The sequence below is a fragment of the Homalodisca vitripennis genome, chromosome 8 (assembly GCF_021130785.1).
Source record: "Homalodisca vitripennis isolate AUS2020 chromosome 8, UT_GWSS_2.1, whole genome shotgun sequence".
NCBI classification, from domain to species: Eukaryota; Metazoa; Arthropoda; class Insecta; order Hemiptera; family Cicadellidae; genus Homalodisca; species Homalodisca vitripennis.
Genome location: NC_060214.1, coordinates 115158526 through 115178100, shown reverse-complemented (window position 1 = coordinate 115178100; position 19575 = coordinate 115158526). Strand labels below are relative to the sequence as shown.

Below are 19575 nucleotides of genomic sequence, written 5' to 3'. Positions count from 1 at the left end.
TTCCAACATATTATGGCCCAATGCTGAGGATTCGGCGGCTAGGGAACAACATTCCATCCACCCTCGACATCTTTATCGCATCCAAATCTGCAATCAAAAGCCGACTTGCATCACTGTAGCTGTTATTATTATTGGCTCGTCTCTACACCCACCCTGCCTGTGTTGTGTCTCAGTCTTTTATTTTATTATCACAGTTAACTTGTTTGTCAAAACTGTTACCTACGTCATAGTTCATTTCTTGTTTTGCATCGTTCTTGTTAAGCATCTTTCTTTGTTATTGTTATATATTTATCTATTTATTGTTACACATTACTTGTTATCTATTTATACTTTCTTGTTATGCATCTTACAATTCATATCTATTTGTTTCATTATGTATCTATTGTTTTGTTTACTGGTTGCATGTTCTACTGTTTTTGTTTTAGTCTACTAATTAGTTTCTTTTGTCAATTGTTATGCATGTAGATAAAATTTAAACTTACTTGTTGAAATGGTGATGCCGTTGAAATAATAATAAATAAATAAATAAAAAACATTATAACATAAATTAGCCATTTTGGTTTTGGTACAGTACCGAAAACCTAATATCACTCTAGGCTACAACACAAAAAAGGAGATAATTGTGTCACCTTCAATCTGAACTTTTTGACCTCTGGTGTTTTCTTATCAGTGTTCTCTTCCCGATAAGGGCGTGTGGTCAGGTCGCGGTTTGTCTCAAGTTGTGCGGTCGCCACACGATTTTTAAATTATACTGAATTAATTTTGGTAATATTCGGGATATTAATTTAACGGTTAAAGCAAAAAAATTTGTTCTCCTTGTCTTCCAAAGTAAATATTATTAATTAAATGAACTGTAAAGTATAAAATTGGCATACTATTATTAATATCGTTCCTGTTTTGTAGTGGGAGTTCTTTCAAACACCGATTTCATTTTCAGTAACTGTTTTTGGCGTTTCTAACACAAAGCAGTTCGAACCCATTTGCAAATTTCCTTTTGGGCAATAAGGCTTTAAACAAAATTTAATAGAAAAAAATAATAATCTAGCTTGAGGCACAGAGTTAAAAAGTTACCTTAAAATCTTGACTATCAATGTTGATTACATGGAAATACGCCCCGCTAATTGGAATTTGAAAACAAACTGAATTACATAAAAATGAAATCTGAATGATTTATTTAAAACCTGGATGAACATATGGCAATCTAATTAGAAAACATGTAAAAAAGGATGAAATGAGTGTGGAATACAATGCATGACATTTGGAATGAAAAGAGAACAACCTGGATGACGAGAAGAAAACCTGGATAGAAAAGGGCAGATACAGGGATAGAGTGAGTGTCGAATTGAATGAATGACAATTTGGATGAAAAGACGAGAACCTGGACAGAGTGAATGTCGGAACAAATGAATGAAAATTTTCATGAAAAGGAGACAATCTGGATAGAAAGGGTAAAACCTGAAATGAGAGAGTGTCGAATTGAATGAATGACAATTTTCATGAAAAGAGGACAACCTGAAAAGAGTGAGAGTCGAATTGAATGAATGGCAATCTGGATGAAAAGAGGACAACCTAGATAGAAAGCGTAAAAAGCTTGAAATGAGGGAGCGTAGAACTGAATTAATAACAATTTGGATGAACAGAGGACAACCTGGATAGAAAGGGCAGACTCCTGTATAGAAAGGCAGACACCTGGATAGAGCAAGTGTCGAATTGGATGAATGGCAATATGGATGAAAAGAGGACAATCTGGGATAGAAAGAGTAACAACCTGAAATGAGAGGGTGTCTTATTGAATGAATGACAATTTTCAAAAGATGACAGCCTGGATAGACAGGGCGCAAATCTGGATGGAGTGAATCGAATAAGGGTGTCAATGAAACGAGACGTTAGTTGCTCAGGAGAATCAGTTTAAAATTAGGCTCGAGTGTTTACGAATTGGTGAGAGTCTATTCCATCGCTACTTTCTCATTAGTAGATCATCCTTTGTAAATTAGTCCTAATATTATTCAATTCAAAATTATTTTTAATCCAGAATACTTGTAGGTAAAAATTTAAAATTGATACAGAATATATTATAATTTTGGTTTTTAAATTTTTTATTGAGGTGTAATCTCTTGAGTCATTATAGTCAAATCCGATGACAGTACAGTCAAATTTATTCAGGAGGGCAGTAGTAGATTGTCTTCTAAACGAGGCTGGCGGTATGCTTCAAGGTTCAAGTAATTTAAAAGGTCATAGCAGACTGACCTTCGGTGATAAACTCCTTTCTCTTTTTTCAGTCGTTGCTACCACAATTTCGCCCATGTAGCTTTCCCCGTCCTGGCAAAATATAGCTGCTAAAATGAAAGTCGTTTAATTTTGATTACTGATTTATGACAAAGATACAAAAATATCTGTTAATATTAGTAAGTATTAAAAATTTCATGCCCAAGCCTCCAAAAATGTGTACTTACTGCATTAAACAATGAAGCCAAAACAATTAAACTATGCAAGTGAGAGAGTTTCTAAAAGTTCGTTCTCAACGTTAGTATTCCACTTTCATAATATTCTAATATGTTATTGATTACCTATTGACATGATAATCCACCCACTTCACCCTGCCCCTCCCTCCACCTCTCACCACTCTTTCAACCACCGTCAAAGTGAATACGTTAAGATCAAATTCAGGGAAAAATAAAGAATTATTTTATTTTACAGAATATTTCATAAATAAATGAAATAATAATAAATTTAAATTGAAAATCCATAAAGCAATTTTTACGCGAAAGCGTTTAAAAAACGTAGCGTATATTACAAGTCTAGCGCGGGTGGTTACAATATATAAATCAAGAAATAAATTGTAAAAGTAATATCTTACATTTAATATCACGAAGCTAAGATCAAAAAAGAATAATGCAAATTTCTAATTTCTAGCCTTAAAATACCGTATACATATTATGTTCTATATATGCCTCTATACCGCTTAAAAGTATTTTAAAAGATTCAATGTCACCTGTTATGAGGCTTAATTTGGGCCTATAATTCGTGCTAAAAAGACCCTATACTCAAAAAAAAAAAACAGTAGCAGTCGTGGGACTGCCGATAGAAGTGAAAACGGAACTATTAAGTTGAGAGTAATTAACAATACGTTATAGTAGCAGTACATCTGTAATTGTAAATGTGACGCGTTTTTAATTTTCCAATTTTAAAATCCACGAAAAAATATTATTAAATAACACTAGAAATCTATTTTACCACGCTAGTAAGATAAATCTTATACCGTAATAATACTCATTTCATGATGAAGAGGTTAAATATTAAAAACAATTAAAATGAATAATGCTAAATTTTAAATACAAATATTCGTACAAATATTAAAAATGTTTAAAAATATATTCGTTGTTTTCATTATTCATTTATCTGTATAAAAATATTAATATGTTTCATACTCACTTTTGAACTTCCCACGTGGTCAATTTAACTTTACTTACGGATAAAGTATATAATTGCAATAACAATTAAACCCACAATATTTTTAAAACTAATAAATTAGTTAAATTAACTTGGTTCTTTCGTAAAGGTATTTTTATTGCACAATAAACTAATTTATTGAGTTAATACGGTATCAGTGAGCCAATGCGCCAACTACAGTTCCGGCAGAAACGTTCACTCATCACTTCATACGCTACTACAGGCTAAACTAAACTTCCAATAAAAAAATGATAAATTACAAAAAAAATATTCATCTATTTTCACACAACTTTCTCGCTGGCAAATTTTGTCTGACCAAAAAATAAAAAAAAAATCCTCGCTTACTACTTTTTTCTTGTCATTGTAAACGCTATGTAAAATGTAAACAATAATCAAAATTATTTCGAAATGTTTTTAATATTTAAAAATGTAACCAATAGATTGCCAATATTAAGAGCTTTAATTTGACGCATCTTACAGAATTGTACGACATTGGCTTCACTTTTAAATCGCGAGAGGAAGCCGTAAAGGTCACTGATTTTCGCAGTCTGTTTTCATACTCCGCCGGGACAGTTTTAACACAGCGAGACTGACTTTTTCATGCAGGTTAGTAGTCCGCGGCCAAGTCTACGGTTAAAAAACACAGCGAGACTGACTTTTTCATGCAGGTTAGTATCATTAGCATGTCGGTGACGCGAACCGAGGATTTTACCCTCTACCAAAACGCTCAACGCGCCTAAAGAAGTTTTCACTTCAATAAGATCCGGCATGTTGTATTGTTAGCAATAAAACCACTTTATAAAACTCTTTTAAACCCAGATTTGCTAAGAAAATGTTTACATGGGAAGACGCACAAAGTGAACGAATAGTTCAACAATTTCTAAAATCGGATGTTTTTTTTTTCGGAAAAAAAGACTGGAACTTGGAGTACGGAATGGAGCTATCACATTTAATTATGGACATCTTGGCAGACCACAAGTTTTGAATGAATTTGGAATAAAAGATCTAGGCAGAAACAGAATTGAATCTTAAAACGTTTGAAGAAAACGATCTTAAAACGATTTAAAAAAACGCAGCTCAAGCAATGCCAAAAGAAGGGCGGGTTACGAAAAGAAGGGTACAGATTAGAAAAGAGAGAGGAATAATAATGTGACAGGCATGTTCCAGCTGAATTTTAATATACAGTAATACAACCCTTGTCTGCATATAATAATACAGTTCACTAAGTAAACAAACCAAGCTTTTTCTCTTTCCACGCAAAAGTACATTTAAAAGATTATTTGAACTATTTACTTGACACTTTACAAAATGTTTTGCTACTGTAGCAAACCTTACAACTCCACTTTGTCATTTTATGGAGAAATAAAATCCATAGTACGAATAAAAGCACAGATTTTTAAAAATCGTCCGTTTTTTCTAAATTTTACAGATAACTTTATTAAAGTAGAGCTAAAAGCCCTATATAATCTGATAAGCAATGGGTAAAAATTGCAGAAGGATTGGTTTAAATAATCCTTCAGCCATCAAGTTAGCAAATTCAACATAGGCCCTTTGGACCGTTCATATCCCCTTCTAAACCTAAATGTACAATATTTTAAAAGCACCAAATAAAAAACTCCATAACCACCTATTTCGTACATGTGTTTCACAACCCAAGCCAACACTGCGATAAATAAACAAAAACAGTTTAGATTCTTAATAAAGGAGAACAGTGACTTAATTTTAATTGATAAATATTTTTTTGATATTTACAGGGTTTTCTCTTCTTCTTCTTCTTCTTCACACCCAGAATAATACGTATATTGTGACTAATACCATAATTTGATAAACAACGAGATAGCATTGTAACTCGAGAGGTTATAGTTACACGACGATGACTCAGTGGTGGGAGGTTAAGTAGACGTTCGACATTTACAAGTTTCGCAATGCCACCACTATTGTCACTTGTCAGATCAGTGTGGCACTGGCGTACAGCGGCACGAGTGACGACTACATCCAGATGGCTGTGTTACAATCTGGCGACCAGCCAACTCTGTCTTTGTTTACATGTAGATGAAATAATGCAAGCTCCAGAGTGTATTTTGGTGGGCTTTGCCTTAGCCTGGCGTCAATTATTATCGGCAGTAAGTTATTGCAGTTATTTCCTCTCACGCCTAACACCACTATCTGTAATCCCGGATGTGACTCACTTTTCCGGGAACTATATAATACTACTAATGACTGTCAGCGTTTCAAAGAAAAACTGATAATATTTGTACTTCACTAGGAAATCATGTCACTCCACAATATTCTGGGCAAAGTATATACATTTTTCTCTGTGCATTATGTTTAAGCACATTGAGAGCGTCATGTAGATCTGTATATTGACATTATAATAACAATCAGATTTAGGACTTTTGTCATTCGATATAAAGATAAATTTCGGTCCCCTCTTGTTTTCCTCTAATATTTTGTTACTCGATGTCAACATTTTTGTTTAGTTCACAGACGATATTTTATAAACAGGACGAGGAAACACTGATAAAAATCAACCACTACAACAATGCGTGTTTTAGTTTAAGGAATTCAAAGTATTTTATCGGTCTTCCTTATTTTTGCTCTTGAATTTTTATCATTCCTTAACAATGACAGTAAGTAGTAACAGGAAAATAGCTATTAGGACATTAGTCATCGTGATGTGTTACAAAAATATATGTAACATATTATATAACGATGGCAATATTTCAATAATAATTTATCGTCTTATTTTTTTGGACTGTAGTAATGTAAAGGAAGCAGTCTCGGTTATCTAGATCTTCTTGCACATAATTATTCACAGTTATGAAAAATAAATATTGTTATTTAAAAAGTGGTAAATAAATTAAAAATATGATTGCGCTGTCAAACTCAATGTTGACACAAACAGTTGGTTACATTTAACAGGATCTTTCAATTAATATTTCGTAACTATGAGATTAAGCTGGGTTTTCTTTGATATTTCAAAGACCAGTGGGGCGTAGGCCCAGAGGGAATTTCGAAACAATAATAGGCCAATATTTATCCCAGTACCCTAAGTAGCCCATGTCCAACCAGAATTTGAGTACAATCGGTTTAATAGTTTACGCATGAAAACAAAACAAACAAACACAGGCACTTTTGCAATTATAATATGATTAGGATATCGGATTGAATCGGTATATTTAAATAGCTAATATCGATATATTCTTATCATCCATATCGACAGGTGGATGTAGTCTAATGCGTACGGAAGTCTACCAAAATTATTTCTATTTGTATTTGGATTATTATTTGAATAATTAATAACGCATAAAATACACATGTATTGGAAACATTAATTGATATATAAGATACCGAAGAATTGACAAAACGTATCAAAAGCGTAACATAACAAATCAATAAGGTTCTTTCTTGGACCAAGAGGAGCATTTGTGCTACTCGCACAGACGTAGCCAGCGAGGGGTCTAAGGGGTCAGGACCCCCCAAAATTTTCGAATTAACTTTTTTTAGCAAATTATTATCATTGTTTAAATAATTCAGTATTACTGACATATGCTGCTGAAAGACCGTTCTCAAAATTATAACGGGTCAAGAACGTATTAAGGAAAAAAATGGGGAATGAAGCGGTTGACTGCACTTGCTTACTTACTTTCTGTCCACTACGGCAAAATATCAGCCGTCTTGATCCCCCCCCTCAATTTTTTCCTGACTACGTTCTAATGCACTGAGTTTCAAGTTTCAAGAACCCTTCTATCAAGAGATATCGTACAAACGTGCAAGCGGACAGACAGACAGATGGACGATTTGTCCTTTGACTTTAAAACCAATAGGATTTCTTCCTTGCATCAAGAGGATACTTTATACCCAGTTTCAACTCTATAGGACCTTTCTGTCACACAGAGGGATGGGCTGTTTTTAAGCGAAGGAGATTTTGCATTCCACTCTATGTTCCTACAACATTGTCTGAAAATTTATTATGTAAAATTTGACAGTTTTTCGGACATTTACCATATTTGTATATGTTACATATATTTTTGTACATATACAAAGACAGGCAATTCGAATTGTGCTCAAGCTAAATTTCAGAGATTCGCGCATGAATGCGTTCAAAGGAACCAAAACTGCTTACTTTGCCCAGCCTCTATGTGTTGGAGGTGTGTACTACTGGTCAATGTGTGCTTTCGTTCAAGGCCGAGACATCCACCAGTATGGAACGAGAGACAAGCACAACAAACTTGCAAGCACAACAGCACAGGACGGTAGTTAATGTAGCCTACGCTGTTGTTGATGTTTATTGATTTTTGTCATAACTTGTTTTATGATTTCGTGCGGAAAGTTCTAAAAATAACTAGTCAGTGAATGGTTTTATCCACCTTAAATATCTTTAATGTAAACTGTGATGCGATGTTATACAACAATTCAAATTAAAACTTTTTTTTATTCCAGAATCACCATTTGTTTCCAATGCAGTTTTTGTTTTATCCCCTCTATCCGAAGCTATTTGAGAGAGAAAAAAAACATATAAAAACATACTACAGCTATTATTTAAAAATACAAAAGTGGAACTGAAAATTCGTATCTGAAATTTAAATTTAAAACACATTGTATCATTACACATTAATAACTTGATAAATAACCAAAACAAACATTATATATATATATATATATATATATATATATATATATATATATATATATTATATGCAACAACACATAATTTTACAATTTGGTATATTATATTTACATAACAGAAAACCTAAGAAAATAAGGCATGAACATCTAAGAAATAAATAAAGAAAACTTTGATTTTGCGACTTAAATTAATTAAAGCATTCGGCCATTTTTTCAATTAATTTCAACAAAACCGAACATAACAGAAAAAAACACTTTAATTGGCCAACTTGAAACTTTAATTGCCCAACAAATTTGATAGAGTAACATTACATAGCCTACCTCTAGTTGGCGCCATTCGTCTTCTTTTCGTAATACCTTTAAAATGAGGTGTCACTTGCTAGGAGTTCCTATCTAAAAATTTTTACTTGCCCCCAAAATACCACATGGGGTGGGGTTCAAAAATTGTATGCGTCAAAAACTCCTCAGTTGGTCATATCAACATTACCCAGAGTAAATCACTCCTTATTTATGATAAAAAAGTTAATTGGGGGGGGGGGATTTAAGACACTCTGTATAATAAAAACGGTAAAAAAGACGAGGTCGGTTTTCCACCTCTCCAGATAATACTAGTTACGCTACTGTCATCTATAAGCTGTGCTACTCCACCTGTTGCCATGATTCATTTCCCACACAACAGTTAAGTAGAAACCATTATTTGTGTGATAGATAAGGGTAATTAATTTGCGAACTGTGACAACTGGTATTGTTCTTTAAATTAATACTGTGGTTGTGACGTCAAGCTGTTCAATTGTCATTGCATATCTCATAAATTTGTGTTCCACGCTTTAATCAGGCTCTCTTACACACAGGCACGGATTGTGTTTGTTCCAGTACACAATAGCTAGAATCAAAGAAGAGATTGTGTTCTCATTGGCCCTGAAAACTACAATATACATAATTACAGCCTTTTCTCTTGAGTAACCTGTTGTCACCCAACGGCAAATCCCTGACTTAACTTTTGCAACAAATTGTGCTGTTTTGTATAATGAACCCAATCATTAACACAGAAAGTGTCTTTTCTCATCCACCGTACACACAGAAACAGATTGATTTACAAACATATTACCGCTAATTAAATTGTGTAAAAATTCACTTTTCAAGGTAAAACACGGTTTAAATCCAGATCAAACCATACAATAAAATATTGCATCAACGAACCGATATAAAAATCACATCACAAATTTCAAAACAGGAAAAACAGAAAACGTGTTTTGTTTTGCGTGTGGCTTTAGCAGGTTCTCGTGACGCCATAAATAGTTTTGAATTTTATGTATGCTTGACGTTGCACTTATGGTTTTTGTCACCTGCAGAAAAGGATAGATTACAATTCCCGAAACGTTGTATTTTTAAATATATAATATTAAATAATAAATGATGGCAAATGTCTTCACTTATTATATTTAGAAACTTATTTAAGATTAGCGATCAAAATACCAAAACAAAAAATGATAATTCATATCAGGAATCCAAATTTGATCACGTGTCAAAACTGTAATTAAGTACACAAGTACAAACGAATGTACCAATGAGCGACCAGAAGGCCACAATGATTTGATAATAAACGGTAGCCTCTGGGGGCGGTAAAAAACAACAGTTCAAGACTTACCGCTAACAAGAAGTTGAAAAAGAATAGGATGTAACGAATCGTTCCCATTGCACAACTCATCTTGTAGTGTTGGAGGTCTCAGCTACACAAAACACTACACCAACACACGGGACAGAACTGGATGGATGGAGGTTGTCGTTTGGTTCGCAGAGGAGGCGAGTCAGCGCGCTCTCAACAGAAAACTGAATACTAATCTACTACTCCGCTACAATTACAATACAATGTTGTGAAGGCGGTGTTGTGGAGGGGCGGGTGTGTCACGTGGTTCGATTCACCTCCACTGGCATTGGGCCACTTCCAGTTGGCGCGGTTACGCCACCTTTCAAGTGATTCGTGTTTTGTGCCATTCTGTCATCAGTTACATGTCTCGATTAACGGGAAGTTGTCAAATATAACAACCGCGATTACGACTTCAATTCTGAAAATAACAAAGTCCGTTTTTTATGGATGTTATTGCAAAATTAACCTCGAATGTGATGTTACTACGCCAGATTAACTCTGAGTGCTTGATTTGATAAACATTTCACATTTGATTTATAATTTTTACTTTAGAAGACTAAATATTTGCAATTTAATTGGAAATAATTAGATTTTCACAGATAATATTGGGAGTGTGGCAGGTTTTCAGAGTGTTGCCTTCATTAATGTTACAAAAATAGAATACTACGTTTCGACGATTTAACTGTACACTCTTCTTCAGGTGCAAAAATAATTAATATGTCAAACTGCGGTAAGCGCATTATGTCAATGTAGATTAGTTACCAAATAAATATCAGCAGTTTACATGTAGACTACTTTGTGACGGATCAAAGAGGTCGAAAGAGGTTAGCCCTTCATTTTTTCAATGTAAATACACATTGAATAAATTTGCTAGTATATGTTTTTTTTTAAATCAAGAAATATCTTTTACGTTTTAAAATAAATAACTGTGTTGTGAGTGCAAATTATTCGCCAGGTACAACAGCTGTTAATTTTATTGTCAGTGTAGTGTTTTTATTGCACAGTTAGATATGAAAGATTGGACAGCTACTGATTTGTAAACGAAGCCTGGTATAGGTTGTGCAGTATTGCCAATATAACAACCTGGTAATACAGAAGGCTAAGATCCAGCAAATCATAATGTGCAGCAAAAAGAAACAAGCAGCTCACTTAAAATGGCAACAGACGCAAAATACTTGGGAGTGGTAATAGCTAAAGACATAGCTGAACACCGCATATTGACAATCTATGTAGAAAACCGAATACTGGAATGTATATAATAATAATAAATAAGAGACACAGCCACTACTAAAACAGTATATCATGCACTGTTTAAACCTCATCTCCATTATTGTCTTAGGGAGCAGAAACATCAACAGGCGAATTTAATCGCATCTTACTGTACTGTTATTTAGTTTCATTTTATTAATATACATTTTCGCAACCCTGTTACTCGTTATTGGTTAGCACGTTTAATCTGATGTTCTTGGAATTAAATTCTTGGCCGGATTAATAACCTAATTGCACGCGTAATAATCTTTTCTTTCTCGAATATTGTGCTGCCAAGCAACATCTCGCGCGCCTTGTCCGTAAGTAAAACTTATATTTTCGTATTAAAAATTAGCCCATTCACGGGAGACATCTAATTTGAAACTAATTGAAGTAAAATTGTAAATGCTAAAGTAACTTACCTTTGATGATGTTTTATTTGGAAGATTAATACAGATAATAGTTGTGGTGGTGTCCTTCTGAAGAGACCACGTTGTCGTGATTATAAGTTGTCTCGATAAATAGTTGATACCGTCGTGATTTCGTTTTAGGCGAGTGTACGAGTGCTATTTAATTATGAGTACAACTTCGAGTGCTTCCAGTATTCATGTTTTAGCCTTCTAGTCTACTAATCTACACTTTTTCCGACTACAGCTGCAATTTTTAGCCAAGATGTTGACGCCGCGCGTGTGAGTCGACATCGACGTGAAGGGGGGTCGATTTAAAATTTTTAGTAAATGATTAAGTTCTTCCATAGAAACATTGAAAGCATTAGACCCACCCCCAAGATATAATTTAAGTTCATTATCACTCTACTTTGGCAGCAACGTGGCAAGATATTATTTTATTTTTACATCTAAAAGTGGTGCTTGTAGGTTTAAACTGCCACAACTTTGCAAATTGAGTATTCATTACTACGACCTCAGTGATATCCAACCCCGTGTGTTTCGTCCATTCGTGATCCAGAAGAGGGCAGTGGGGGTACTTCCTTGGTTGCAATCTAGAGAGCTGTCGTCCATTTTCTTATCAATCCTAAGGGTTGTAGCTCTATGTTCTGGAGACGGTTACACTATATAAGAGTATCTCGGAAGAGATTTTTTATTATATGATAAAAACTGAACACCAATAAAAACTTTTTAAATATCAAATTGTATTTAAGTTTAATGACGCTGTTACGATTCTCCATTAATTTGTTAATAAAGAATATTGTTTACACTATGAGCATAATTAGTAGCAACTTAATAATGTAGAAAAAATGCAATTCTTTTAAATAAAACACACGATATCTGTCTAAAATAGTTTAATTGAATGTAATAAACAGTGTGCCAGAAATGGAGGTCCCGGGTTCGAATCTTAAAATTTCAAATAAAAACGTGTGACTTAGTAATGCTTTAAATGTTCGGTCAGCAGAAACATTTGGACAAAGTTAGTTGTCAAAAATACTTTGCCTTTTTTAAATGACGGAACGAAATGTAAAGGAATTGGTAGTTTTACATAAGACTCGGTATTGTATACAAATAAAAAATATTTAACTAATCATAGTATATACTGTAGTAAATTCCTTCTATCATGAAATGTCTCATGAACATGTATGTATTTACTAAAATGTGCCCATTCCTGAATACTAATTTTTTGACATTTTTAATTACACTTTTCATAAGCTTTGCCCGTGCATGAGCACTTCTGGTTCAAGTGAATCATATTTCCAACGCAGATGTAGAGTTTACCTTGATGTACAATCAAGAAAATCTGTCAAAAGTTTAATGTACACGTACATGTACTTTATTATAAAGTGGCCTAACACTCAAGCTTTAGGTCAACCAGAAATTTATTTTAAAGACAAATATACATCATAACTTAGCGCCTTCAAATAGTGTGTGGCTGTTTAATATACAACTGCCTCGTAATTGCAATTTATAATGTGAAGGCGCTTTGAAAACTTTTATCTTTTGCAGCCTCGCCTGGTGGCGAGTTACATCAATAGACATAGCATAAAAACCTTCTCCGTGGAAAAATTTATATATATATATAACAAAATTTATATGGAAGTGCACATTATGAGGTACCTCGTTTTAAAAGTATATGAAAATTATTGTTTCACGATTGAAATATGTGTTTTTTCTGAAACAAATAAGAATTAAAAACTAGTTTTCTTTTTGAAAAACGTATTATTATTATTGCTGTAGATTATAATTACTTCATTTTCATACGTAACTCTCAGCAACATAGTCTGTGCTTTTAAAACTCTGTAAAAGTAAATATTTTTTAAAACATTTTTGCAATAAACATTAACGGTCTCAAAATGGCTAGTCTAAACATGTAACGTTTTTAGGTACACAAAAATATTTCTTATTTTATATGATTTTGCAGTACACTTAAAGTAATAAACCTTCCAAATAGTTCATTTGCAACGAATTTCCTTTAAAGTGAAAAATCACATGAACATAGTTTATTAAATTTCGCTACCAGCCCAATAAAACTATATTTTGAAAACAGTTCAAACGATAGAACACATAATAGTCATGCAGTGTTACGTTGCCACATCTCATTTTAAACGTCTTTGAAAGATAAATGTCAGAACATTTTATCTGTTTTACGAGACAAACCTACGAATAACATAGCTATTGTGATAATGGTTAATTCAATGCGAATGTTGAATTTATTCCCACTCCACCTTCCTCTTAAGCGGCGTCCTGCTGGACGGCTTGCGCGACCTGACCTACAAGGGTAACGGTCGTTGTTTCGGCGGCATAGTGTGTGTCCACACAGAGCGGTGCGTCATCAGCTGAAGAAGACTGAGGCAGCGGTGGTCTGGTGGATGCCGCTCTGAAGTATCGCAGGTGTAGCACTACCAAATACAAACCTGTTTGTAACTTTATTTATTTATTTATTTCAACGGTACAACACCAATTTTACAAATGTTACAAGTAGATCCGAATGAAACCAACAATAGAAAATAAGTATACAAACAAACAAACAAAAACAAACAAAACAATATCAAGGTATTTTGACATATAGGAATTAAATAAAGGAACGACTTTATCCACTTAATGACCACGCATCACTTCCAGTCTCTCAGGAAACCAATAGCATCCGTCCTGAAAGAAGAATTCCCGAAGAAATTGACGGAGGAAGAAGCCGCTTCACCAGTCTTCAAGAGTCTGGATATGCCGTGGTTTAGAGCATAATTTGTTGGCTGGAAACGCCTACTGAAAACTGACTTCGAGCGAGTCCCTCTCGGCACAGTGAAAGTCACAGCTCCCAGCAGGTCAGGACAGTCTATATCGCCGTTGACCAGCCCTCGCAGAAAGTTGAGGTGTTGATAAGCCCACCGCAAAAAGAGTGATTGGATGTCGAACAGTTCCTCCACGATGTAGATTGGGGTCTCCATGTACTGATACCCAAGCCTTGTTCCCAAAGCTCTGATGAAGCGGACTTGCACTCTGTTGAGCATTTCAATGTGAAAGGCTTGATGAGGTGACGAAACAAGACAGCAGTACTCCACCAAAGGAAGAACTATGGTTTTACAAAGAATAACAAGGTTATGGGGAGATCTGAGTTCTTTAGTAGAAGAACTTGAATCGCTTGTAGCGCGACTGCCTCTCGAGTCACTCGCATTACTTACCTTGGGTTTGTATCTGACGCACGTGTTGGTCTCCTGTAGCGTCTGGAATTCCACGGTCTCACAGACTTGACTCCTGGAATATGGAATCCACGTGTATCTGAAGGATCCAAAAATGTCGGCGACTAAGAAGTTCAAACTCAAATATTTGCATCTTTGTGACATCAGACTCCAAGACTACAATATATTTATTACTTGGGATTCGGAGTCATCCCAATCCCTAAAACAACTAAAACTGTATGGGTGACAAACAAGACGTTATTGTAAATACTCGTAAAATGCTTGTTCTTTGTTATTTTTGACGTGACAACGTCTTAAATTAGGTTGCGTCTCGGAGTCACTCATGAAAAAGTGTAACGCCCGGTAACGTTACGATGCCCGTCCAGTGGGTCCGCCGCACGTGATCCGCACGGGATAAAGCAGATAACTGTGGGTCCGCCGCACGGGATAAAGCAGATAACTATGTTTATTCGTGAAAATGTGGAGTGCTTAGATTCGTCATTTACAACAACTACAACAATAAAGGTAAATAATTGTACACTGATATTTCATTATCGTAAACTATGATTGATTGATTAATTGTTAGATTGACACAAAAGTTGAGAAACTGAGTTTATAGGTTATGTCATACTATTGACAAATGTTGATAGTGTTAAGTAAATTATTAGTTTAAATCACTCTGCAATCAATCGTAATTCAGTCGATTGAGAAGAAACAGCGCGTATTGCTAGTCAAACATTTAAAATAACAAATTATAACCTCTAACCTGTCATAACAGTGCGACCAAACAAACGAACTAAACCGACCAATCACCACGCGCGGAGTTAGAATTTAACTGTGTTTAGCAAGAATTTCAAATTCCAATTTTAGTAAATGTTTTATTCAACTTTACCATTTACAATAACAAATTTTAATTAATTTCAAATTATGTACAATGTTTTAGTAAACAAAATATATTTCTATAGTTAAAATTTGTGCAATTCTTATTTTCATTCAATTCCTTGTTCCTATTGTGCAATTTAATAATATTCATATCAATAAATATTCTACCGAGAAAAAGACGTTGTCACGTAAAATCTTCGCCCTTAAAACCGACTTTACAGGCAACCATAATTTTTTTAATAAAATGTTTGAAACGAGCCTCCATCCTAAAATAGATAGATTTAGAATTTGAATTTTCTAAGATTATAACTTTTTTAACTAGGCATCACTAATGTTAAAATCCATGTAACATTTTTTTAGTTTTTTTTAAAGGGTTTTAAAGAAATTTTAGATACGTTTCTATCAAAAACTGAACATACATACGTAGCCTACAGTTAGAATCCACTTTTATAAAGGTTAACTATTACCATACGAAATGTCCGACAAGTGTTCTGGAATACCCTATACATCTTCATGTGGGTTATTAAGAAAATGAGGAGAACATAAACTATAATAGAAGTAAACTTTTTCGTTTGATAAAGGCCATGTAACCGTTATCGGAAGATTTCGTTGGCGTTTTCTAAAAACCCTGAACCTTTAATTAATATTATACAAAGATATCGATTTAGGTTATTGCTAATTAAAACTTAAAGTATAGTTTAGATGTGTTGGATCCACATTGCGACCTTATTTCAGTCGTAGAACTAGAAGAGATGCTTTTTAGTTGTTCGATATTTTTATGGTTTATAAGAAAAAATCTCAACTTTTTGTACTTTGCTATACATTCAATTATATACACTTCACAAAACATTTTAATTATTTGGATGCATATTCATTATATGTATCTTTAGAATGAGTCATTACGCCGCGATATAAAATAAGGGCGTTTTGTCACAATTTGACATTGTATCGCAATCGTGACTCCACACCAGATTACAAATCACCAAACTACGCACACTCAAACTTACACAAAATATATTATCTCCCACCAAAGTCACACTGACCCCATATCCAGCACTATCCATAAATCCCAGCGGCTTATCGCAAACCCACCATCCGAATAAAACGCTTCAAAGACAAAAAAAGCTTTCAAGACGTGTTTTTAACTGAGTTTGATTGTATTTTTTATACTTTCGGGGAGCCTGTTGACTAGTCTGACACCAACCCCTTTGCGGCAGATGTTGTGATAATGACTGTGATGCGGAGTGCGAAAGCTGTCCCTGCTCCTTATTTCATAATCATGAACATCCCTGCCGCGAACCAATTTACTCTTGAAATGTGAAGCAAAAGTATAGACAATAATACTACGTCTAACATTTTTGGATGACATTAATAAATTATCTATTTAAAATGAGTCATCTGTAATTCTACGAACAAAAAGAAGGACGTAAAAGTGTTGAAGGGATAAATGTCATCGATGTACCAGCTACAGCTGACAGAGCAGGAGCAGAGCAAGGCGGTGGTAGTTATATTGCGTTTACAATCGGCAGGCGCACTAACAGCAAGTTTACCTGACGTTCCCTAGAGACTTTAGGGTTTAATATTAATGTATAGTATTATATTTAATTTAATCGTAATATATATCTAGGTTGTAGAAAATAACCTGTTGTTTAATGCACTTAAGCTGAGAAAAAACGTTTAAATTTTACACAAGTGGTACAGAAGATTAGTTTCGTGCGATAAAACTAGCATTATTCTTTAAAATTATTGTCTTCACTTTATCTTCAACCTTAGACGATATGACCATATAACAAACACCCTTCATCAATCAGTTACATCTGTTAAAATTGAATCTACTCCGTCAATTTTCTTAGCATGTTACATTCTATTTTGTATAACGATTATTCTCTTTCTTATCTGTCTGAACGCTTTTCTTTTATGTCTGAAACAAGCAATTGGAATACTCGACGTGGAGCCTCTTTGTTAGCTATTCCTGTTCATAGATCTTCTATTTACAGTAAATGATTTACAGTCTCTGCTTGTCGACTCTGGAATAATTTCCTGGACCATGTCAGAGGTATTCGTAGTCGGGAACGGTTTCGGGGGGTGCTTAAGGACCATCTGTTTTGGGCCTCGTCGGGTTGACGATTCCGTGGCATCGGGTATGGAACGATGGCTTTGTAAGAATGGTGATGAGTGAATGTCTGTTAATTTCTTATTTTATTTATTTATTTTTAATCTCATTAAGAACCTTCTTTTCATTTTATTATTTTATATAAATATAGATTATTATTATAGAATGTAAAACAGTTATGTAGACTATACTGTGGATCTGTTTTACACTAAAAGTATCGTTTATAAATTTACAGTTAGGTGTAAGAGAGGACTTAATAGTCCTAACCTCGCCAATTGAGCCAATTTTTTTTGTGTTCAATAAAGACATTTTTCATTTCATTACAATATTATTAATAGCTACCTAGTTTCAGTATAATAATGCCTAACGTCTAGTTTGTTTTGTAGTTAAAGGTTCAAGTTAAAGGCTATATCGTGTTTTTGTTTAGGACTACTAAGTTTTCATTTATAATTCATAATTCACGATTCCTACTATGTTAAGTGTTGTTTTTGTTTTTTTGCTTAAAAATACTCTAGGCTGAGCGACGTATTCCATCTTTAAATAGACGACCATTTTCACTTTGCTAGTTTGTAATATAATATTTAAAACTTTTCATAGCTCGTAATTTAAATAGGACTCCACTACGAGTATGATACTTTTGTGGACATTTTCCTGGAAATCTAACACAAATCATTAAAATTGTTTTACTAAACCTACAGTTTCCTCATGAACTTATATTTTTTATCTGTGCAGTAGATTGTTTTGTGTCAGAAGGAAAAAACACATTTCAAACTTCTGTGAGAATCTAGTTACTAAACCCCTTCTTTCCATTTTTAGTGTTTAGAGTCATTAATTTATTCATTTGTAACAAGTCTAATAAAGATTAGTAATGTTGAATTATAGGAGTAAACAAAAATCATTGAGTGTTTTTCGATAATCCGTATTGGTGCTAGGAAAAATATATGTAATGCTTGAATTAGGCATTGATATAATGAAATTTGCTATTACACAAATATTAGCTCACAGATAGCGCTAGTGTGGGGTTCTAGCCGTCAACGCCTTCACTTTATTCGACCTGTAAAATAAAATGTTGATAGGCCTACTTAAATATATCGCAAAATGCCGTAAAGAATCTTGGCATGCTTCCTGACTTTAGCTGCCTTATGCCTTTTAAAAAGTCATGGAACCTAAATCTACCACCAAATGTCGTATGTAATATTGACATGCTCCTGACTTCAGCTCACCATTTGCTTTTTAAAATATTCATGGAACCTAAATCTACCACAAAATGTCGTATATAATATTGACATGCTCCTGACTTCAGCTCCCCATTTGCCTTTTAAAATATTCATGGAACCTAAATCTACCACAAAATGTCGTATATAAACATTGACATGCTCCTGAGTTCAGCTCCCCATTTGCCTTTTAAAAATATTCATGGAACCCAAAACCAACCACAAAATGTCGTATATAATATTGACGTGCTCCTGACTTCAGCTCCCCATTTGCCTTTTAAAATATTCATGGAACCTAAATCTACCACAAAATGTCGTATAACATTGACATGCTCCTGACTTCAGCTCCCCATTTGCCTTTTAAAATATTCATGGAACCTAAATCTACCACAAAATGTCGTATATAATATTGACATGTTCCTGGTTTCAGCTCAACATTTGCCTTTTAAAATATTCATGGAACCTAAATCTACCACAAAATGTCGTATATAATATTGACATGCTCATGACTTCAGCTCCCCATTTGCCTTTTAAAATATTCATGGAACCTAAATCTACCACAAAATGTCGTATATAATATTGACATGTTCCTGACTTCAGCTCCCCATTTGCCTTTTAAAATATTCATGGAACCTAAATCTACCACAAAATGTCGTATATAATATTGACTTGCTCCTGACTTGAGCTCCCCATTTGCCTTTTAAAATATTCCTGGAATATTCTAATATCTTAGATAACTGCAAAGCCATATACAATAATATTTAGCAAC

General features: G+C 34.1%; 1 protein-coding gene across 1 annotated transcript in view; it reads right to left on the bottom strand.

Moving 5' to 3' along the window:
• The window catches only part of LOC124367951 (CD63 antigen-like), a 63930-nt gene extending 53999 nt beyond the window's left edge, over positions 1 to 9931 (bottom strand). Inside the window, exon 1 of the mRNA XM_046825182.1 lies at positions 9728 to 9931. Within this exon, the coding sequence (XP_046681138.1) occupies positions 9728 to 9787 (60 nt within the window). The 5' untranslated portion in view covers positions 9788 to 9931. The remainder of the gene's footprint in view (positions 1 to 9727) is intronic.
• Between the last annotated feature and the right edge of the window lie 9644 nt (positions 9932 to 19575).